The sequence below is a fragment of the Colius striatus genome, chromosome 3 (genome assembly GCF_028858725.1).
Source record: "Colius striatus isolate bColStr4 chromosome 3, bColStr4.1.hap1, whole genome shotgun sequence".
In the NCBI taxonomy this organism is placed as follows: domain Eukaryota; kingdom Metazoa; phylum Chordata; class Aves; order Coliiformes; family Coliidae; genus Colius; species Colius striatus.
This window is the reverse complement of record NC_084761.1, coordinates 22,513,719-22,538,552: the sequence shown is the minus strand read 5'-3', so window position 1 is coordinate 22,538,552 and position 24,834 is coordinate 22,513,719. Positions and strand designations below refer to the sequence as shown.

Below are 24,834 nucleotides of genomic sequence, written 5' to 3'. Positions count from 1 at the left end.
TATAGAGAGAATTGCTAAAGCAGCAGAATTCCATGTGTTTGCCGTAATCTTTGCTACTGAATCAGTGCCTACTTTATCATGACTTAATTTTGGATATCTCTTTTCCAATCACAGAATGTATCACTAAATAATGTGCCTTTATTTAGTTTTACGTCATATTTCTCTAGCAATGTCCCCTTATTTCCTTTTTTTTTTGTTCCTGTAGCATTTTAGTGTTACTGACAGTTGTATTCAGAATATTTTGATGTTTCCTTAACATTCATACCAAATAGAACTTCTGCAGTCTTTATTCTTGCAGTCACTGGTTCTCTTAGATTCCCTCTCAGTTCACAAAAAGTCTCTATCCAAATATTGCCTATGTTTTCTGCAAAAAATGTCACCTCTGGGCAATCCTGTTAAGGTTACTCCTTGGGTTTGCTTTTTTTTTTTTTTTTTTTTTTGGTGAGTCACCAGTCAGTTTGTGTGTGAAGCCTGGTACTGTGTTCCTTTGGAACGGGGCTTTGGCATCCCTCTCCTCATGTCTGTTCTGCAGGAAATGCTTGCGTCACAAATACAGATTTGTTTGGCTTTAATGCATGAAATTCGGTGGATACTAATAATGTGTCCCTCTGTCCTCCATTTCTTGAAGTTGTCCTAATTTCAAATTTGTTGCGGTAGTTGAACAACTAGAATTTTTACAGGGCGTCTTGTGTTTAAATTCTTTGCTGTTTGTGGATGACGCCTCTGTTGACATCATTAATTGTGCTTACTGAAGTCATTACAGGTTCAGTTAAACGATTGGATAGATTAAGTGAACTACCAAAAAAAAAAACTTACTGAGGACAGCTACTTGATATTCAGTTGCCAGGATGTGTCAGGAGAGACAGAGACTTAATGTATCTCATCTGTAATTATTTGATATGGTTTGGTAGTTTGTTTTCCAAATATATGTCAAATAGGTCAATCTGCCTCATTTCACCCAGATTAGTTCCCACAAGACACAGTCCTTAACGAACGTCTCTGGTATGGGTTGCTCCCAACGACTGCAGCTTCTGCCGATACAGGGTCCCTCACACGGACACAGTCCTTGGTGAATATCTCTGGCATGGATTCTTTGTCATGGTTGCATTTTCTGCAGTTGCAGGGTCCCTCTCTCAGGACAAGGCCTCTTCTGGGCATAAGTTTAATGAGCTGCTTTGTCATGGGTTCCTCCCCACAGTTACAGCTGTGGATATTGGGTCCCTCCGTCAGGACACGGCCTCTTCCGGCCATAGTTTTAAAGAAGAAAATCACTGCCCCTGACTTGGGGTCTGCAGTGAACTGGTTGGGTCCCCCCCACGGGACACGGCCTCCTCTGGCCATAGTCACTGTCGCTGGCTTGGGGTCTTTAATGAAGTGAATCGCTGCCCCTGGTCTGTGGCCAGCTTTAGCAAAATGAGTCTCTGCCCCTGATGCGGGCTCATTATCAAAATGAGTCTCTACCGCTGATGCAGGGTCTTTAAAGAAATGAAATAAATCTCGGCTTCACCAGTTCTCTCCATAGAATGCAGGGGAGTCTCTGCTCCAGCACACCTCCTCCTCTCCTTCATCACTGACCTTGGGAGTCCACATGGTTGTTTCTCTCACAGTTCCTACTCCTTGCACCACCACCAGCCAGAAGAAAAAGAAGGGGCAGAGAAGAAGGAAGAAGATGGAAGATGGAGGAAGAAACCTCCTCTTCCGTCTTCTTCTTAAAAAGTGATCATGGGTCTGGCTCAGAGCTGGGGAGGGTTGTGAGCAACTTCTTACAGGAGCCATCTTTACAGCCCCTTCCCCCTTACCAGAAAAGGCTGTCATGTCAAACCATGACACTTTGTTATCCTTTCTCAAGGTTTTAAAAACATTTTAATTAAGTGCAGGAGGAGAGCATAGGAGTTGATTCTTTTTTTTGATAACAGTTTACTTTAAAAACAAACCCAAAAAACAAAAAACAAGCACCTACCCAATCACCACACCCATAAGCCAGCCAACCACCTCCACCAAACCCCAGCTTCCACAGTTCATCAGTGAATTAATCTTTGTTATGTTCTTTTAGTTATCATTGCTTTTATAAGGACTGAAGTATCCCAAAGGATTGGAATTGTTACTGTTTGTCATTTTATTCCTGCCATAACCACACTTAGAAGGTTGTGCCTGCAGTCGTTCAGTGCATTGTGCAAACAGGCTACCATAGCTGGCTAGCTGGTAATGAGTGCAGTCAGTGGCAGGAGAAACAGCACTCAAGACCCCAGTTCAGTCTTTAAAAGTAATTCCTACTTGAACAACCAGAATGCATAAGTAATTCTGCAACTTGAGCTGTCAACCTGGTAGGAAGGTGCCTAGGTTGTGATCACAGCTCCCATCACAGCTTGTGTTTTATACAGGGACTTTTGGTGCTTTTCATGGGAAGCAATCCTCACAGCAGGGAGATGGTGTCGTCTTCATCCAACGTGTACACCTAGGATCACTGCTGCCTGCCCTTTCACACCCTCTACTCCCATCTGCATCTACTGCTCTCACCTCACTTGTCCAGAGGGTCTCTTTGTCCTATTTAATGAGCCACGTGTAGAGCACCTCCACAGTAGACAGGCTGAAGAAAGAGTGTTCTTCAGGAGAGTAAAGTGTTGATTCCATGCGATGGAATTTTTCAGCAGCAGCAGAGATGGCTGGCCACTCTTGCTGTCGCATTGTGCCACTCCATCTCCCTTGTGCTGGAATAGCCATCATATAGAACTTAGTTTTCCCATATTTGTAGTGACTCAGTGGATCTGTGTTAAACTCTCTGAAAGTAAGAGCACACAAAGAGTAACTTGCAAAGTGCAGAGCTGGAAGTTCACTTTCCACAGAGCATGGAAAGTGCCAGCTGGTCAAATGTGGCTGCAACTCTTCCTATTGCCTCTTAGTTGATTTAGGAAGGAGAAACTTCTGGATTGTGGTCAGATTGAGCAGGGGCCATTAGAACTCCCCACAGAAGAGAAAGGTGAAAGGAGGCAATTTTGAAGTCGAGCACTGGCTAAAAGGAAGCTGACAGGATCACACTGCTGTGTTCAGGCACCTAAGAGGAAAGGTTTCCTACTGTGTGTTTTCTTGAATCGTATTCTGACTCTTGTCCAATAGATTTATGTTAGACTGATACCAGAAGAAGTATGATTTAGTGGCTTGGAATGATAACCTAATTACACTGATGGTATTATAAGAGAGAACAGATAATAGATCTGTTAGAGTTACATTGCAAAAACAGATCACTTCTTCATTCTTGCTGTAGAATTTTGATGCCTAATATTGTTTTTTTGTTCTCTAAATGCTGGTTACTCAACTCAAAACTTAGTGTGCAGGCTACTTAACTGGTCTTTTACTCCAGAAGCACAAGTTAAGAATTTCCCCTTTCAGTTGTCAGGAGTATTCTCAAATATAATGTGGATAAGTATGGTTGCAGAGGTAGCACAACCCGAATAACTTGTATGACATTTGAAGTTTGAGTTCCTGTGAAGGATTGGTTGTTAGAATATCCTTGGACATAAAATTGGAGTTAGTTAAAATAACATTTTACAGTTCATGTCTCCTCTCATTTTGAAAAATTATGTTTAGCCGGTATTATAAAATTGAGTCAGTGCTGTATTTCTGCCTCTTAACAAAAACTTAGTAATCTTAGCAGCCATATAAATTATGCTGCAGTAAGTGAGGACAAATGCCCTAAGTCTGTTGGAATTACAAGATTACAGTAGGCAGCAGCTGGCTGGCTTTGTCATCTCCACATCATGTACTTTATTGCTCAAGTTACTTGTTTAATACTGTCTGACACTAGACATTTTAACAAATCTGAAAACTTTCAGGTATTTCCAGTAAAAATAATATATGCACTCCCCATACTCTCACAGATACTTTATAAACCAAGTACTATATCACTTACTGTTAACCAAAAGGCAGCAGAAGTAGTACTATAAGTGATGGTGTTTGGAGCAAAAGTGTGCTACATTTAAAAAAAAAAAAAAAAAAAGAAAAGAAAAAGCTTAAGCAGTATGGAGCATGACACAAGTAGTAGAAACGTCCTTCAAGCTTGGTGATGTACTTGCAGCCTGCTGCTCTCTACCCAAGGTTAAAAAGAATCAAATGGCTGGGAGAGGATGAACCAACAGATGGTACACCTGGACTTGCATGTTCAGGGTATCTTCAGGTTAATGAATAATAAGCCTGAGTGAGAGATGAGCCCTACTGGGAAAATAATAACTGCTAGGCTTTAGTTATTGGAAGTTCCCATAGCATTGTATTGTGGCAGGATTGCATAGTGGTAGGAGTGCTGGCACTCTGTCAGGGTGTCACATGTCAACCCGTGTACCTGGTGTGCTAGGTATCATTGAAGTGGTTAACAGGTGCACTTTAAGGCAAGACGAAAAGTTCAGGTTGTCTTTATTTTGATTGATGTCGTAATGTGGTTTATTACCTGATAATTATAGGACACAGCTTGAATATTTCCTGTTCTCCTCAATAAACTGTCAGCTTGATTTTTCTAGTGGAACTGTCTGTCAAAGAGGTGGTTGGATGTAGTAACGTCGTTCAATATTACACACTGAATGTGGAATCTTCCAGGTGTAAATAAAGGAGGTATTTTTTTAAATATGACATCAGATGATGCTCGGGATTCTTGCTTCTGTAAAGCAAATACACTGAACTATGTTAATGGTCATGCTAAAAGCAATCTTTCTGCTTTCCTCTGTTGCAGATCACCAGAAACTGGAAAGAGAAGCTAGAATCTGTCGCCTTTTGAAGCATCCCAATATTGGTAGGAACATTTAATTGCTTTATATAGTAGATATCAGTTTAGGAAATTGAGATAAAATGCAAAATAACAAATAAAAATAGCAGCTCAGAGAGCTCAAGTGAAAATATCTCCAGGCAAGACTCTATAATGTGATACTCCTTTCCACTTCTCTTATGGGATGTAATATGCCAACAGATCAGCTAAAGCAACATGTACTGCTCTCATCTTTTTGAGCTACTGCTTTGCCATCAATGAGCTATCTATGCCAGGTGTTTGGGGTTTTTTTTGAGCAGTGTGTAGGAGGAGTTATTTCCAGTACTGCTCATGGCTTTTTGAGACCTGCAGAAAAATTCCATCTAACAGTGTATGTTGCAAATTAAGACAGATCAGTGACGCTAGAGTTAATGCTGGTTTACCGAGATGCTGATTTTTATCCTGTGTTATATTGTGTTTGAGATTCTGTTCTACTGTAGAAAACAAAGGTAGATGTAGAAAACCCTGCTCCTTTTATTTCCAGAACTGTATGGTTTTACTCATTCATTCAAGAAAAGCAAAAAAAATATATTTGAGGAGAGTTGTGGTATATCTGTTTCCTTGCTTTAGAAACAATAGAAACAGGTAAGTACCTTGATCTTAAGGAGTTGTATCCAGGTTTTTCAGACATTGAATTATATGCCAAGGATATCTTTTACAAAAATATTTGCTCTACCTGAGACTTCTGCAGGAAGGTCGAATTTTCCTGTCCATCTTGTTCCTCCAGCCCCATGTCTGCTCTTAAAAGTTGTCATCAGGACAACTAGTAATCTCACTGAATGTTTCAAACATGGATGCTTGGTACTCCAAAAGCACTTAGCAGTCTGTTTGCTCTTCCTTCTGGTTAGTTTTTCTCCTTTTCATATTTCACTAACAAATACTTGTCTTTGTGATATTTCTAGATTACTAGAACAGTTTCATGCCTCAGAAAGAGTCAACTCCTTCCTTTTAATAATAACCATAAATTGAAAACAAATGTGCTATAGTTCAAAACGAAATGCTAAATCTCTGGAAGAACTCTTATGCAGTCACAACGGCTTAGAGGTTTCACATGCAAATTTAGTTAAAGATGAAAAGTAGCATTATATACATTATTTTTTCCTAGCCAAATTTTTTGCATTGTAAAGTGATGAAGACAGGGAAACAATACAGCTCATTGCAGGGAGGAGTTGCAGCTCTTCTGTAGTAACAGAAAGCAGTGTTTACACATATGGTGCTAGTCTGACTCTAGAGTCATGTACCTGTGTCTTGCTGTAACTAAAATATGTGTGTTTGAAGAAGCCAGGAGAGATGGATAGAAATAATAATAAACTGATGAAGTGGAAGAGCTGTAATGCACAGAACTGAGTTGAAAGAAATGTGTAAATTGATTTCACATGATCGTGTGTCTTGAGTTTGTTGAGTAGCTTGGACTGATATTAGATGTAGTCCAGATCCTCTGTGACAGGCCAGCCATTCCACGTACAGGGTTTATATTTGTGAATATGTGACTTGAAATGCAAACAAGTGATGACAGCTTTGGTGACAAGCAGGTAGGTTTCTCTATGTTGGCACAAGTTCCATGCCTCACTACCTACACCAAGATACACAGTTCAGGCAAACTATTATAGACAAATACTTCTTCTCCTGTTTCAGAAAAGATGCCATGTTCCAGATCTGAGAAAAGATTTTCATCACTTGGAATTAACATGCCAGAGTTTGACAGCAGGCGTTATGTTCTGTCGTTGTTCAGTTTCTACTGTCAGTTGTTCTGCCAGCCCTGCTTGTGTATTTGCTGAAAAAAGATCTCCCAATTAGTGTGGTTACAATAGTTCCTTGTTTGCATAATTGCTCAAGTGAAGGCCACTTTATACCTAGTTTCTGTCTTGGAGGAAGATCATAAATATGAAAACCAGAAATCATTTTTGTAAACTTCAAAATGCAACTCTTTTCAGAAGTAATAATTTCAGGTCTCTGAATTCTTACCGTGTAAGCAACTGGGCTTAAGTGGTTCATACTTGCATGGTGAGCTGGTTGTCCACTCTCCACATGGGACAGATGCCTGCCTTGTCCTTCACCCTAGGGTTGTCCACCAGAGGCTGCAGGGCCTTGGCAGGGGTTTGCTGTCACCCCTTTTCCAGCAGTCATGCCCTCAGACAGTGAAATAACCCTCAAGTCATTCTAGGTGTATGCTAGCTGTACCCAACTGAATCGCTTACTCTTTGCTCTGTCACATCCGTTTTTCAAGCAAGTGGATAATAATAGCAGTCTAGAAAGCACTAATACTGAAAAAGGAAGTATACCAGAGGAAGGTAACCCAGCTTTAACAGCAGAGATTATAGCATGGTTTATGTCTGAAAATGGTAAAGATTAACCCTTGTAAACAAGTTTAACTTGCAATATGTGTATGACAAAGAGTGTGCATGTTTAAAAATATTTACAAGTCTATGAATATAAAATACCTGCTTTTCCATAATCTATGTTTTCTTCTGAACTTCCTGCCACAGATTAATTCCTAATAGCCCAGAAAATACAAGATTATTGTAAATGGTCATATTAACAGTAGGTATGTGTAACTTAAAAAAATAAGAAGGAAAAAAAATCAAAAATATTTTTTCAAATGTAATCTCTATAGGAAAGCAGAGATCTAGCTTAACTGATTAAGCAATTTCTCAAAGGTGATTTCAGTGTTTTCTTTATTTTCACCCCATGTAGTCTGAAAAAAAACTTTTGAGATGCAGTGAGTATTTTACTTTCTTTTTTTTTTAGAAACAGATCTTGCCAAGTGCACTTTATATCCTTTTAATAAAGTGATGAATCTAGCTACTGACATCAACTTCCTTCTGTAAAGTATTTGTTCTACCTCTGCATTATGTGCTATTATTTTTATTATGGAAAATCAACGTACTCTTTATTGGGGATATTAAGAAAGCAGATAACTACAATAAAAATGTGAGATGGTAGTTCTCATATGATGGGATTATCTGTGGCAGAGTTCTAAAGACATTTCATTCACTATCTTTATCAACAGATTCAAAGAAAAAGAAGTGATAACAGTTTGGTATGGTGGATCTGAGGTCTTGGAGTCAGTAGATGTGAGCTCACGTATCTAAAAGAATGTATGTCCATCTTAAAAGAGGAGTGAATCTTGGAAAAGAGCAATATTGCAAGCCTATGATGGCAGGAAATAACTACTTGAATGCAAATTTCATTGGGATGCTGTAACACCCAGGAGAAATACCATTCTTAGATGCATTGAAGTAACAATCAGAAAGAGGAAAATAGTATTTCTTTTGTATCTGCTAATGGAAGATACTTCCAGAGCTGAGCTTCCAGAAGATACTTCAGTGTGCTGAGCTTTGACATCCACATCTCAACAAGTATGATCTAGGTACAGGGAGTGAATTGGGGAGGCTTACTAGGATAACCAGAAAATGTTATTTATCAAGACAAAGGCAAAAAGAAACATGATATGGTGATGAAGGTAAACATAGGGAGTTAGTTGTTCATCAACTAAGGTATTAAAGTAACTTATGGGTATGATTTTTTTCTGACTCAAAGAGTGGATTTTTTCGTCAAGCTTTATACTAGGAACTATTACTGAAATATGTATATACTCCTGGTATTCAGAACTATGTACAGGCTATTATTTTTGGAAAAATCAGTATTATTGCAGAAAGACTGAAAGGTGGCAACTCTATTTGTGTAGTGCATTGGAACTGGACAGTGCTGACTTGGTTGTGTTTATATATGGAAGTGTCATGGAAATCTTCCTTGAAGATGACGTTTCTACTTCATCTACAAGTATAGGTTTAGGATAGCTCTGAAAGCTGACTCTCTCTGTCCAGACACTGCTTTGCATAAAACTAATGCAGTTAGGTTTTCAGCATCTCTCTTTTATTTATTCTTCTATTTGAAGAAATGTTATTTATTCTTCTCTATCCAGCTAAGTAGTTATGATGCCTAAAGAATGGTGTAGAAAAAAATATCAACAAGGAAAATGGGTTAGAAAACCTTATTTCCTGTTGTCATTTTTAAAATTTCTAGTTCCCACTGAAGTAATGTATATGTGCAGATTTGTTTTAAAAAAATACAGAATTTCCCCATCCTTTCTGTCTACAGTTATTCCTTAGCAATACTCATTGCTTATGTTATCATTTCTGGCTCTTCTTACCACAGAAAACAGGTGATGACGGATTTCTGCATGAGAATTAAAATCATGCAAAATCCATTAGCTGAACTTTCAGAACTTGAAAGAAGACTTCCCCAGGCACAGAGGGATCATTTCTTCCTGATCTTTGACAGTACTGGTATTTTCCAGCATTTCTTGAGTTATTTGATCTACTTCTTCTATTACATCATGGTACGAAATTTCGAGGCAAACACAGCTCAAGTTCCTTCAGTAACAGTTTGTACTGGGCTACCGTGGTTTGTACATTCATCTGATTTTCATCATTGCTGTATTTCTCAGGTTCTTACCATGATGAGGCAACTGGAACAATGTCAGTGTCTGTAGGTTTTCTTCTTTTACTTAAAACAACTTGCTAACATGGGTTTAAAATGAGAGATGTAAATGGAAGTTTAGCCTTACTGTTCGGAGAACTTAGTGCTTTTTCTTTTTAAGATTACACATCAAGTTATATTAGAAGCTTACCTTCTTTGCTGAACAAAATACCCACAAAAGATTTTTCATCTTGTGCAACTTACTTTTCCAGCTCTTACGTGTACTAGTGCTTCCAATTTTTTAATTCAAAAATTTCTGAAGAAAATTTGTAAGGAAAATAACTATCTCTGCACCACGAAATCCACTGTCATTGTCCTGTTCTCTGGCCTTTATCTTCTTTTGGTAGACTTCAATTTCCCAGTCCTCTTTTTAACTTTAGGTAAAAGTTGTCTTCTAATACTCTGATTTCTAGACTAGCAATCCACATATTTTTAAAGGTGTAATACTGCTGTACCATCTTGCTGTTACTCTTGATGTTGATTTAGAGCCTACTTTGGTAATTTTTCTTTATGAGGTCTCAATGGATGATAAAAACTGCATTAGCCTGATGATGCAAGTTCTGACCCAGTCTGGGAAATGACTGATTCAAGCTTGGTAAAAATGTGGGGTTTTTTTTCAAGGTGGAGTTTGTTCTTGCAGGGTTTGTGCTGAGATTTAGTAGTATTTTTCTAAGTCGGAGTCAGTGTTCTCTCTGTAGCTACTGGAAGGGCTTCTTCTGCTTTTACATTCCCACTTGTCTAAATTTGTACACAGCAAATGTGTATTGTTGTAGGATCATGTAAATAAACAGAATCTCCTGGTTTTTGCATGGCAGTGCTAATGTGTCTGGTTTCATTGTAGCACATCATTCCCTTCCTGTTGCCTCCTCCTCGCTTTGCTTTGTGGATGGTATATAAGATATGGCAAGCAGACAGGCTCCATTAGCCAACTCCATCAGGCTGAAGTCTGACTCTGATGAATCTTCATCCCTTCCTGAAAGGCCAGAGCAGATTTTACTGGCATGTGGCAGCCCTTCGGGTGATAAATGAAGTCCTTTTGGCAAGACGACAGGTTATCCCTGCATGGCTTTGTAAGTCAGGATATTTAGAGGTAAGTAGGACTGCCAAGCAGAAACAGTGCCATGTCAGCTCTAATAGGCCTGAGCCAGTTTGTGTGCAGATCTGCTTGTGTAGCCTCAGTTGGGCTGGAGCTGTGACATTCCCAACTAGTATGAGTTGCTGTGCTTTGGAGGGCACAGAAGTCTTTCTTCTGTGAGGAACTATAGCTGGCCCAGCATATGGGACTATGGAGCAGCATCTTTCCAAGGAAGAGTGGCTTTGCAGCACGTCAAGAGGCAGGCTAGATGCAAGACAGTCTGGGACACCAGGAAAAGAGACAAAGCACTGCACTCATTTAAAAAATGTGTTGGTTTCTGTGCTTAGATCTGGGGACTTCTCATAAATTGCTGAGGAAATGGGTAACACTCAAACTTGACACTGCTCCTCATCAGACTCTTTTTGCTTGTGTTCAGCTTACACATTCAGGAGCTTACCCTTTTACCTGAGGGAAAGGAGGTTTTCTTGGGGTTGTCCCCCCCAGTAATGCATAACTTCAGCATAAAAGTTCTTGCAGGAGGAAAGATATGAAACTTCATATTGTCTTGCCCTTTTTGGAGAGAGGGTAATTAAAGATATGTGAAGTGTCTGTGTCCTTTGTGGAAGCCAATGTGTCCTTTATATTTTATATTCATCAAGTTTGACTTCAAATAAGCTTACAAGAATCTGAAGAGAAACACTATTAATATACAGGAAATTTGGATTTATTGAATTTCATTTTACTTACTGTGACAAGGTCAGGAATAGCTCAGCTGGCATGAGTTAAGTTACTTTATAAACCAAATATGGAATAAAAATCAGGCCTGTTCAGGTTTGGTGGATGGTAGTTCTTCAGCACAATATTTTTTTCCAAGCTTAATTTCTACTCTTTACATCAAAAATACATTACTGCAGACCTAAAAGGTAATAACACAGTTCTTTCCTGCTGCAGTGAAAGTCAAGCAAATCCTGAATGTGTAAATTTCTGCTCAATAAACATGGTCCTCAGGAATATATTAACTATATCTATGTAGACAAATATATATAGTTCATATATATATTAAAATAGATGTAGTTTTTACATACATATATGAGCTTTTTTTTCCTCATAGAAAAAACAGAAATCTGTGGGACTGATGCATGTAAAGGATTTCCTTTTAACTATTTTTATTTTTTAGGTGATCTGATCATTTCAACAATTTTAAATTTCATCCATTCTGTTAAGTAAATCAAATTTGTTGTTTCCATGATGAGTAAGGTGAACCATTAGAGAATTTAACACTGAGAAACCAGATAAACCAGTGATATAACACGATTTCATACTTCATGTAAAAGCCAATGTAATGAGTACTATAAAATAACAGATTCAGTGTGAAAACTCAGCTGTGGCTAGAGTGTGTAGCCAAGTAGTGAAATGCAATAACAGAATACAGAAGTTATTTCTGTAGTAGTCATTTGTAAAATTAAATGTTCTGTAACAAGCCTGAACCAGGCCTGACCACCCAAGAGAAAGGCATCATGGCTTTTGTTGCAGCTAGCTTTTCTATAGCCTTTCTCATTCTCAGATGTTTTTGTTACTCCTGTACTTTTGATTTCTGTAAGTGAAGTTGTTGTGAATTCATGGTTGATGGTTAAGAAATTGAAAGTTTTAATTTCTAATGTTGTAAGAATTTGGTGGGGAAAGGGCTTTTGGTAGAGCTGTTGGCAGCCCTGATGGTAAGTGAAATATATATTTTTAAAAAACTGTTAAAATACTGCAAGTTGTTTAATGGTAATCAATGTGTCAGTAATTTTCAACATGTAACGTATTAAGTGTCAGATAATGTGATCTGTCTGAGTGTGAAAGCAAAGAAGTATGAAGGCAGCTTTATTAGGTGTTAAAGCTTTTGTCTCTGTTTCGATTATAGCATAATCCTTTTATTCTGGCAAAAGTGGCATTGAATCTTTAGATTTTACTCTTCTGTGGAGCATGAAAATGTCTTTTAGTATGGCCGATAGTCTTTACCACAGTAGGTTAATTCTCTTTCCTTTTAATGGAGGACAAGGTCATTCTAGCTCAAGCATTGTTGGTTCTAATATCTCTGATAACTGTAGCAACAACCATAATATACCGGGGAAATGAGATTTCATTAAGATTTGCCACAAATTTTGTCATGTTCTGCCTCAGAAGGTGTATGCATAATTTGTACCAAAATAGATGATATAGTAGAAATCAAGTGTGAACCAGACCTTGAAGGAATTTCCTTGCCGGCTTATAGCTAGTTTTATGAGCTTTCTTAAGTGCATAAAAATTCTTTTCATAGTGTGTCCTGATTCTTCTAAACCTTTTTTTCTTTCCTTGAAGTCGATTCTGCATGTGTAGCCAGTCATTTGACATGTGAAATAGAGTATTCCACAGAAAAGGGAAGTGGAATTTAAACATATCTCTTGAGAAACCTGTTTTGGGGAGTGAGTACTAGAATGGCTGCCACACTTCCTGTTTGTATTTTGATCTGTTCTGTTCTACTTTCTCTGTGTGCTTTCTGAGAGAAAGGGTTTCATAACTGCATTGCTGACTTCAAAAAACATATAAATAAGCTAGATTGAAATGAATTGTTCTCTTTTTACACACACAAGATGAATCTTGGAGAACTTAGGGGGTTTTGTTTGTTTGAAAGCTTTGTTTATTATGAATATGCAATCATGTGTTATGCATACAGATAGACATCATGACTCCCAGCTAAACCACAAATATGTAATTTTCCTCTGGACCCTTTCCTCCAAAAACATAGATCTCTACTACTTAAGCTAAAGTAAGCTTTTTCTATCAGTAAAGGTAGCACAGACATTTTTAGAGCATTTTTAGGAGATATTGTAAGTTCTACACTCTTTGTTTTGTAAAGACGTGGCTGTTGATGGTTTAATAGATGAATTCCACACTGGTTCTTGGATCAATACCCAAATGCTGGAAAAAAATATTGTGAACCTCTTCATAGAATCACAGGATTGGAAGGGACCTTTACAGATCATCTAGTCCAGCCCCCCTGCCAAAGCAGGTCCGCCTAGATCAAGTTGCATAGGAATGCATCCAGGCGGGTTTTCAAGACCTCCAGAGAAGGAGACTCCACACCCTCCCTGGACAGCTTGTACCATGGCTCTCTTACACTCACAGTAAAATAGTTTTTCCTATGTTTAAATGGAATATTTTGTGTTCTAGCTTCATCCCATTACCTCTTGCCTTGTACCCTCTTGCTTGAGCTGGGGGAAAAAACCCAAACAAACCCAATCTGAAAATAAAGTTATGGTCTGTTGCGTAGTGTGGATGTGTGTCACTGTTTGAATGGCATCAGTGCAGCCTCTGTATGGGTGATAAAATTGTTGTTGGGCAGTTTCCATTATAAAACCAGCTCTGGGATGATTTTGACTTGGCCTGTTCTCTTTTCCAAGAGAAAATTGAGAATTATCATTTGGGCAGCATTTGTTTCTGAAGCAGCCAAACTGCCTGTTTGGAGTGTTTGGCATCCTAACCCGATGGGGTACACTGTCACCCTCACCAGCAGGGAGGCTGTGAGGAGGAATTGCTATGTGCCTGCTTCTGTAAAAGGTCTCTCCAAAGACAAAGTGTTCGGCTGTTTGTACCAGCTCATAGCTGTTTCCCATCCTTATCTCTCCTCTCTGCTGTCTCAGCTTCAGTTCCCTATGAGATGCATAAAAGGGTAAATTCAGAGATGGTGCAGAGATAGGGAAAGGAGGAAGGGAGGCATGACTGTTGGGGAGGAAAAGGTACCTGGATGAGCAAATGGGAAAAAGCTGGTCATCTGAATCAGAAGCAGCGAAAGGAACATCTCCCAACTTGGGACCACAGATCATGTTTTGGCTTAAGCAATCATAAAGGAGGAGTGGTGCTTTGGGAGCTTTGCAAGAGGAGCAAAGATGTTCCTAAATTGATATAAACTCAGGAAGCTCATTAGGAGAGGCAATCTTCAGAGCTAGACTATCTGCCCAGACATCTTGCTTTACTTACTTACTGCTTCCTGAAGAAAAGGCATTGGAAATCATGGAGTTGTGTGGGTTGGAAGGGATCTCTGGAGGTTAGCCAGTCTCAACCCCTTGCTCGAGCCATGTCTAATAAAATCAGGTTACTCAGGGCCTGCTCTGCTGAGTTTGGAAAATCTCCAGGGAAGGAGGTTGCACAGCCACTCTGGGCCCCACTCCAGTGTTTGACCACCTTCCTGTCAACATAAATAAATAAAGTGCCTTAATGCCTAGCTGGGATTTTCCACACTCCAGTATATGTCTGTTGCCTCTCATCTTACCATTTGCACCGTGGAGAAGCCAATATCTCTGCCATCTTGACAGCCTCTCTGCTTCCAAGGAGTGAGGAGCAAGATACATTCCAGCCTTCCATTCTTAGCGTAGCTGGTGGAAGTCTGCAGGAGAGCACCCAAGAAAAATAATAGCTAGCAACAAATTAAGCTGTCCTGTACTTAGACTGAGCTGAAATAAAAAGTTAATGTCACAGGTTACTTCAGAAGTATCGGATATAGTGTAATTCAGAGTCCAGTCTGTTTTCATACTCAAAATTTCAGATCTGAGCATTGCATTGGTCTGCTCTTAGGATGCTCTCTTGGGCAAGATGCTGCAGAAGAAAACAATTTAGGGGTAAGGAGCAAAGCATTTGCAATGTTTTGTTCTCTAAAATCTTTCCTGCTGATCTGCAAACAGGATATTGGGATGAAAAGTGGATATTCTTGATTACATCTGCATCACTGTTAGGCCTGTTGTTATTTTCTTAAAAATACATCCACTTTCATGTTTAAATATTATGACACAAATTCTTAGTGAAAATATGATTTAACTGAAAATAGTAAACAGGGCCTGAGATTTTGGAATGCAGTTTTAAGTGATTACAAGGCATATGTTTAGAAGTACATTTTTTAGGGTGAACTTGTCTATGATGTCATGTGCAGAAATCCCATTTCCTCTCCCTTTTTGCATTCTATATGCATCTTCTGCCTCTCTACCAATGGAATGCCCATTCAGTAGGAGATGTTAAAATATTTTGGATAGCATATGTTAAGAACTGCTCATGGAAAATCTAGTTACTTACTAAAAATGCAAAATTTCACATAGAAGGTAATGAACATAATTATGAACTAGAAGAAAATTTACTGTCCCTCTGCTTGGCAGCGGTGTGCCAGTCTGGCTGATCTTCCCCTTGTGATTGATGGTGAGGAGAGCCAGAATCCATCAGTTCCAGGCTGACAGCTGTCCTGACCATCCCCTACCTTGCAGCAAATGATTCAGGTGTCTTTTGGGATTTTCCTTGTTTCTTCAAACATTTGTCTTTAAAAAGTCTCAGATTCACTTTTCATCAGGATGAGAGACTGCTGTGTTGCAGTATCCATTAAAGCCACAGCACACCAAGGGATCGTAGCTGAACTGCTCTCTTGGCTTTTCACATGCTGCAGCCTACCACAGAGTGAATGCTTTACCCTGCAAATACCACTAACCTTCACTATTGGTAATGCATAAATACCTTGTAATTGCTCAGTTCAGTCTCTGGATTTTTTTCAGAATTCTGCTCTGAAGGCTTTCTTACTCCTACAAAACTGCAGATCCAGGATTTTTTCCAGTTGATAGGGGTTTAATGATACCTCTCTCCTCTCAGTCACCTTCCAAATTTGGAAGTTCTTTTTTTAGTGGCTACACCAGAGTGTTAGTATTCTCATGGACAGCACATGGGAATGTGATTCTAATTTTAGTTTGTCCTCTAGCTGTCTGTCTCCTTTAAATGCATCCAACTACTCATTAAAGCCACACTAGGCTACACATGGCACTCTGATACTTGTATATTGAAAGTGTCCTGGTCTTGGAATCAAATCCACAGCTTCTGCTCTTGTGCTGCACAGTAGTGAACAGCATTTGTGTATCAGCAATTGTATCACCTAAGTTGTGCTTTTTAATGAATTCCTTTGTTGTGCATTTATTTACCAGGTGACTTTGAGAGTTATTTAGTTGTATTCCATCTATTTATACTTGGTCTAATATGGATGGCATTATCACTAGGGTTATGTTGAATTTGGCTATACAGTCTTGCCAGGAAAGAGTTGATTGATGATCTAAAGTCATAATTGCAGCTGAATAGGTCATAGCTATGTTCTGTAGGATATATGTTTTGGGAGTTACTGGATGTGCTAAATAAGAGGAATATTTGGAGAGGTGCTTCAACTGCAACTAGTAGCCTGGTTTTGTGAATAGGGATGGGCTTCTAACTCTCTCTTGCAGCTCCTTTTCCATCCAAGTTTATGTGGGTTTTCCCTGAGCTAATTACAATCTTATAAATAGACCTATGGGACAGGACAAATTCTCTAATTTGTATTTATTGTGAGACTGTGATTAAAAGACAATGGCAGTTTCTCATCAGAAGCCTCAAGTTTGTAATCTATTAAGTGAAAAATTCCCTTCTTTTTGTAAAACAAACCCTTTCAATCATTTGGGATCATCATTCACTTGAAAACTTGCATGTCAGGAAAATGATAGTAATTTATTTTTCTCTTCAGTTTGGGTAGCATGACTTATTGTGATAATTAATTGATAGCAGGGGAAGCCACATTCACTCAGAAAACATTACAGATGGTTTTAAGCCCATCCCAGTGGACAGAGATGGAGTGGGATTATTATGAAACACCCTGTCTCGCTATAGTACTTTGAATCTCTCTGTCTCTTGCGCTGTTAAGTTGCTGAAAGCTTCTATTGCTTGTTTGTTGTCTTATGAACTGAAGAAGCATTTGGCTATCTAGGTTACAACAAGTTTTTGTTCTCTATGTTGTATGGATGTTGGCAGCATCATACAGATAGCTAGAAGACACTAACTATGTAACCTTAATTTTTTTCTTGAGACTTCTTAGACTTTGACACTTCTTGTGTGCTAAATCATGTCCTGCTAAGAGAGGGAGAAGTAGCAGCAGAAATCCTTCTGCCAAGTTGATAGTCTTTGGAGACATCTCTAACTAGTCAGTGTTAGCTGGAAATCTCCCTTTCTGTGCTGCTGGCTATGTGGGAAGCTCTAGCACAGCAGCGTCTTAGGAGCTTTCCCATCTACCATAGCCTATTGCCTTTTTGTACTAATACAGCATAATTCTCAGTTAAAGCAGCATAAATTAATGGTATAGTTTTATTTTAATACTCGGCAAAGAAGTCTGAGCCTATTTGTCCAGCAAGTTTTCAACACATAGTAACCAATTCAGTGTTGTGAGAAACTAATCAGGTCCTAATAAAACCTGTGTCATTTCACAATATTTACAGCTTCTTCAGGAACCTGGTGGAAGAAAAAAAATGTAGTCCTACATTTTTCCTGTTGCTACCATAAAGAAGTTCTTGCATAAGGAATGGGTATTCTTAAGTCTGAGGGGACCTCTTGAGTTTTATATACTGCAAACTGCAACGAGATGCGTTGCTGCAGTAATACACATAGAGCTAATCATCATTGATCATATTGCTCACATTCAGAATATTCAGGACTGACATTGGTGGAAGAGGATGCCAAGGACAAAGATGTGATTATCATTATGGTTTAGGTGTGTTGCATCCATTTTAAGTCTTTTTCATCAAAGCTGGTAACACAAAATTCGGGGACCTAATGTTATGAAAGTGGCTTTAACTTTATTTTCCTGCTCAGATATATATTAAAAAAAAAAACAATTTCTATCTGATAAAAGCATAGAGAGGCTAAATTTACAGAGGTACTGTGTAGCACAAGAAAATATTCCGTTCACTCCCCAAACTATAGAGTGCAAAATGATAGTAGGGCAAACCTTAGTTCACTTGAAAATACTACTTTAATTCATATTTTGTGAGTGTAAAGGCCATCTTATAGAAATGTTTAGACAGACTTTATCATCTACTAAGAAAACATTTACCCATATATAACTGTGTGATGAAGTCCACAGAACTGGAAGATTAACCAAGCAGGTGTACACTGCAAGAAAATGTACGTAGCAAGAAATACTAACAGGTGCCAAACTTGACAAAGCAGTAGCGTTCTGTTTGCATTTGGTCTTTTGCTCATGAGAGAGTTGTAGGAATGTCTGCATTGGATCAGATGAAAAGCCAGTCCATCTAGTGTCTGACAGTAGCGGTGGAGGCCTGTCAAAGTCTGTGAAGACACATGTAGTGAAATTTCCCCTGAATCTTTCCCTGGTCTCCAAATTCCTTCATGTTTTTTCAACTCTGAAATCACACATCAGTAGTTTCCAAAGGAAACTAAATGGAAACTTGTATGTATTTTAGTGGCAGTGTGGGTCTTGTGAACTTGACTTTATTGTCTTAGAACTACCTTTTTTGCGAAAGCAGGGCTATAGCCTCCAAATGCTGCCATCACTTCAAAATACAGCATTCTGTGATCTCTGAGGGCTAGTGAGGGTTAGAATAATACACAGCATAATCAAGAAGTAATTTAGGGATAATGTTGACTTGATAGCTCAGGTTGGGGTTTTTTTCATGTATGGTTTTAACTTGGGAATACATTGGAATCATAGAATAGTGGGAGTTGGAAGGAACCTCTAGAGATCATCTAGTCCAACCCCCCTGCTCAAGCAGGTCCACCTAGATCAGGTCACTCAGGAACGCAGAGACTCCACTCCCTCCCTGGGCAGCCTGTATTGAGGCTCCCTCATCCTTACAGTGCATTAGGTATTCCTTATGTTTAAATGGAACTTTTTTATGTTCCAGCCTATGCCCATTATCCCTTGTCCTGTCACTGGAGACAACAGAAAAAAGTGCCACCCCATCCTCTTGACAAACACCTATTAAATACTTGTGTTAATGAGGTTCCTCCTTAGTCTTCTCTTCTCCAGGCTGAACAGTCCCAGATCCTGCAGCCTTTCCTCATAAGAAAGATGCTCCAGTCCCCTGATCATCTTGGTGGCCTGTGCTGGACCTGTTCCTTGTCCCTCTTGAGCTGGGAAGCCTAGAACTGGACACAGTACTCCAGATGAGGCCTCACCAGGGCAGAGTAGAGGGGGAGCAGAACCTTCCTTGACCTGCTGGACGCACTCTTCTTGATGCATCCCAGGATGCCATTGGCCTTCTTGGCCACAAGGGCACATTGCTAGCTCATGGTTAGTTTACTGTCAACCAGGACTCCCAGGTCTCTCTCTACAGAGCTGCTCCCCAGCAGGTTTGTCCCCAGTCTGTACTGGTGCATGAGGTTGTTCTTCCCAGATGCAGGACTCCGCACTTGTCCTTGTTTAACCTCATGAGGTTCTTCTCTGCCCAACTCTCAAGCCAGTCAAGATCCCACTGAATGGCAGCACAGCCTTCTGGGGAATCAGACAGTCCTCCCAGTTTGGTGTCATCACCTGACTTGCTGAGGGTACACTCTGTCCCCTCATCCAGGTTGTTGACGAAGATGTTGAACAAGACTGGCCCCAGAACTGACCCCTGTCCAACTTGACTCAACTCCATTGATCACCACCCTCTGGGCTCTGTCATTCAGCCAGCTCTCAATCCACTGATCCAATCCACACTGCCTGAGCTTTTTGATGAGGATGTAATGGGAGATGGTGTCAAAAGCCTTGCTGAAGTCAAGGTAGATGATATTCACTGCTGTCCCCTTATCTAGCCAACCAGTCGTGCCATCACAGAAGGCTATCAGGTTGGTCCAGCAAGATTTCCCCTTGGTGAATCTGTGTTGACTTCCCTGATAACCAACTGTTCCTTCATGTGATTTGAGATGGCATCCAGGATGAGCTGTTCCATCACCTTTCCAGGGAGGGAGGTGAGGCAGATTGGCCTATAGTTTCCTAGATCATCCTTGCCTTTTTTGAAGATTGGACTGACATTGGCCTTCCTCACCAGTCCTCCACGGTCTTTCAAAAATGATGAAGAGTGACTTAGTAATAACATCAACCAGTTCCCTCAGCATTCATGGGTACATCCTATCAGGTCCCATAGATTTATATGTGTTAAGCTTGCCGAACAGGTCTCTAACCTCATCCTCAACCACCAAGGGAAAGTCTTCCACGTTAATGCCATATTTTGATATTTAGTATTGCAATCACAGAATCTTAAGGGTTGGAAGGGACCTTGAAAAATCAACAGTGCCTCAAGTCTATCATAGTGCCTGGAGTAGAGGATAAGTGATTTACCAAGGTAAATGCCGTCAGAAGGTGGTATACATTGTGGTTAAGTGAATCAGTGTATGCTGTTGGTGGTTGTACTGCATAAAGGTAGTTGTGTGTAGGTCTTCAGAAAGTGAACTCAGATCTGTTTGTCTAATATTTATAATCACTTCACTAGAAAGTGTGACTACATTTAGAATGTAATTCACACGTTTTAAACTACCCTGTCTTATGGAAAACATAATGATACAATGCACTATGTTCATTGCAAGTCTGGAATATTTCATGATCACACCGATTTCTGTTATCTACAAAGATGATTAAATACATTTAATCTTTCATCAGAGACTGGCACTAGGAGTTGCATTTGATATAATACTTAGAGCACAATGGTAGATAACATTAAACTTGCCACATGGGAAGTAGAATTTTAGATCTATTTGCATATAAAAGCTGCTCCAACTTAATTCAAAACTGATTTATTTTTAAACTGATGTAGCTATTTTCGCAGCCATCTACTCTTCCGTAAACTGGGAAATCATTTCAGCTTAAATTAGCTGATAATTTGTTTTAAACTGAATTAAAAGAGTATAATCATTGGTTTTATGCCAACATAATAACATAGAGCATTTTTCTCTTGTAGAGAAAGGTCTTAACAAGTAGGATTTCAAGTCTACAGCCTCCAGAAAGAAAGAAAGGAAAATAAAGTTTCTGTGTACTTTCCATTGTCGTTTTTCCACTGAGCGGGATGGCAATAATTCCCCAAGACACTTCTATCTGAAAATAAGTTAAAGCATTAGAGGAAAAAGAGAAAAATATGATAAACCAACTAAATAAGTTTCTGGGGGTTGTTTTTCGGTCAAAACTACAGTTCGGACTTGTTTATGAATCAAATGTTTGTGCCTGGGAATGGGTCCATCACAGAACATTTGCTTGAAGATTTCCTTGATGCTAGAAAGAGATGCTTCATGCTGGGCTTAGGCACCAGCTTCTTGGTGGAGAGAAATGAAGCTCAGAGTCCAGACACTCCAGATCAGCAGCCTACAAAATAATTTATCTCTTAACTCACACTCCGTAGCTGGCAGTGGGATGGCATTGGGAGCTGAATAAGGCAATTCTAGTGCACATGTATTTTCTGTCCACTAAGACAGTCCTGGTTTAGCTGCAAAATTTGGTTTTTCTGTCCAAGAGTATGATCTTGTTTGGGCAGTGTTTTAGGAAATGGAAGGATTTGGTTTTATTTGATGGTCTTTACTCTGATAAGCTAATGAATAAAGTTTTAAAATTTTTTTAAAAAGGATAAAAATTAAAAGTTTTAGAATAATCAGCTATAGTAGTTGCTACTACTGAGTTAATTTCATGTAGGTTTTCTCAAAGTGATTGTTACTAAAGGTGCCTTAAATACAGATAGTCATAATTGCTTCAAGAAGATTGCCTAAAGCTGGTTGGTGCATGCCTTACTCCTTTATGCAAGTTTCTAGTGGAGTAGGTGACATTTCTTTTCAGAGATGCTTCTTGAGTTATGCCACAGGATTACAATTTTCTGCTTTCCTTTTTGTTTATTTAGAGTGACTGTTTTCATAAGCTGATGCCTTTGAATACCTTGAGGCCTCTTCCTCATAAAAGGGGAGCATTTAAAAAATAAACAACCATACTTCTCTGAGTGGTCATTATATAAATAGTTTACATTTTTGTGTTTAGTGTGTTTTAAGAGAGGAAAGCCAAGAATGGACACTGTATCCTGCCCAGTGATAATTTTGTAGACACATAGTTCCTACATATTATTCACATAGATCTGTTTTCAATGGACTATATATATTTAAAGGGCATAGCCTAATTTTGCCAATTGGGCAATTCCATCTGAGGTTTAATTTTATTGTGAGGCATTCAGAGTATGGATGAAAACTTTCTTCTAACACATTGACATTTTAGCTAATGTATCTATCAAAAAGATACAGAACAGTATAATTTCAGCAGGCATTTAAAGACTCTTGCTCTTCTAATTAGAATGTTAGATTCTGTGCACTGAGTGGATTTCATTCAGTTTTTCATTTGATCTTTTCTGTTACTTCATGTTGGTCATTTGTGATTGTACTCGATCTTAAAGGTCTTTTCCAACCATAATGATTATATGATTTCATGAGCATTTCAATTGCTAAAATTAGGTACATCACCTTTTAATGAATCTTTGCAATTGATGAGCTGCCCAACCATTGTGACAGTTTCTAAATTGCTGGTCTATAAAGAAGACTTGCAAGAGCTAGTACCTTTTTTTTTTCCCCAAATGTGCTGTGTGGTGTTTCAAGCCACATTTAAATTTAATTTAACATCTCTATGTTACATCTTGTCCATCTATTACTTAATGCTCCATGAAATTCATGTGTTGATTGTCATTATTCTTCTTACATGTTCCGATGAATGCTAAAATGATTTCAAATGTTAGTGTTTAAAGCCTTAACACTGGCAGCTGAGGCATCAGTTTGCTCTTACAAAAAATTGTGTCCGACTTTCAGTCCACACAGCTCTCCTCATAAGTTTTAATCTGATAACATTTGTAAGGCTTTTTGTTGTGTGCTAAAAAATCTTCTTGAAGTTAAAAAATCAGAGCGTTAAGTGCAAAGAGGAATTGGCTTATCTTGAAATACAGAATTGCCAGTAAACAACATGATTAGGTATTAAATCAAGACATAAAGATACAGATGTACATTTTAGTACTCTTTTTTTGAACAACTGAACAAAAGTTTGCTGTTTTCATGTATGAATAATTAAAGTAACTCCAGATCATATCTAGGATATGATTTCTCAATACTCTTCAGTGCATGTACACACACATAAATTCACATCCATATGTGTTGCGGTGCACTGAAAAGCAACAAAAACCTGTGGTTAAAGAAAAAAGTCTGTTACTATAACCACAATGCCTGGAGACAACTAATATAGAATTCTATTTTGTGTAATACCTGTTTACTTGTTTGTTTAGTTAGGTTTTTTTGGGATGTTTAATTTTTAGCAACTAGATGTCCGATGTTTTGGCTGAATTGGTTACTGTCTTTTAAGTTTCATTTGTTAGCACTTAGTGCCTGAAGCGTGTATAGAAGCTAGACCTGAGGGTCTATCTGTGCCTACACATCACTACGACTTGAAAAGCTGCTTGGGTTTTTCTCGGGCTCAGGGAGCCTCCTCTGATAACAAAACATACTTTTTCTAAAGAATTCTTTCCATTTCCTCTCTGCCTGACGTCTCCCACAACCAATACTGATGACTTGTTCCAGCAGGAATAAAGCAAAAGTCTCATCATGACAAAAGAGCTGGTAACTTGAGGCCATCTACTTTGACATCAGTACCTGGATTTACTCAGTCTCACTTCAAAATTTGGTCCTTGTATCTACTTTGGCAAATAATACTTGGTTTTCTGTGTTAGGAAGGATCTTTTACCACAGTTAACTGCTTAGCAAACTGACTTCTAAGCATGCATTAGACCTGATGGATTTCAACATAAATATTCCTCACATTTAATCAGAAGACAGAAGTTCATTGTGTGAGGGCCTTGATGTGGGAGGCTTTTGGTCACAAATAAGTATTTTTAGATTATGTAGCACTTTGTTCGTACTAGTTAACACTTATCGTTACAGTGCCTTAGGGACAAATGCAGTCTTTCCAAATACTAATTATTTTCCCTTCATTTTCCATTATACCAGTACAGATGCAGATTACAGGATTTTTTCTGAAGTTGCTGACCGTAAATACCTGTGAATTTGCACTATAATAAAGTCATTTATCTTTTGAGTGAATTTTTAAGTTAGATAGTTTTGATTCGCTGTTGCTCAATATAGACCTGTTAATACCATATACAGCACTGTTGACTTGTTATCAAGTCATTGAGTGATAGTAAGTACTGCAGTATGCTGCTGGTGTATTTAACAGCATGGGAGAGGATTATTTTCTTAGATACACAAAGCATTATTCAGTGTTTAACATTGTTCAGAAATCAGCTGCCCTTAAGCATTGCTACAGTACTAATTTTACCAGGTTACCTTCTAAATATTAAAGTTTGTTAGTTAAGGGCTCTAATTAATGTTTTCAAAGTTCTTTCTACTCTAACAGAGCAGCTTTTTATAGAGGGCCCCAGGCTTGCATGGTCTCAGAAGAATGGTGTTGTACATGAGGAAACAGAAACATAAGGAGCAATCTCAGCTTTAACAGTACTGCCTAAATTTCTGACTCTGAGCTCCTGAAATGTGAGCAGGGGTAAAAGGAACACTTCTGTGCACACTGTGGAGCATTACTCATCACCCATGGCAGGAGCCAAGTGCTGTTCTGTGGCTTGGGCATCCTTCGTCCTGTGGCAAGTGACAGAGGACCTCTGCTCCACACAGCTGCTGACTC

General features: G+C 38.9%; 1 protein-coding gene across 6 annotated transcripts in view; it reads left to right on the top strand.

Annotated features, from left to right (window-relative positions):
- Positions 1 to 24,834, top strand: part of CAMK2D (calcium/calmodulin dependent protein kinase II delta) — a 149,102-nt gene that overhangs the window by 52,385 nt on the left and 71,883 nt on the right. For all 6 annotated transcript variants that reach the window (XM_061993428.1, XM_061993426.1, XM_061993423.1 and 3 more), the window contains one exon: positions 4,718 to 4,777. In XM_061993428.1, coding sequence (XP_061849412.1) covers positions 4,718 to 4,777 — 60 coding nt within the window. The remainder of the gene's footprint in view (positions 1 to 4,717; positions 4,778 to 24,834) is intronic.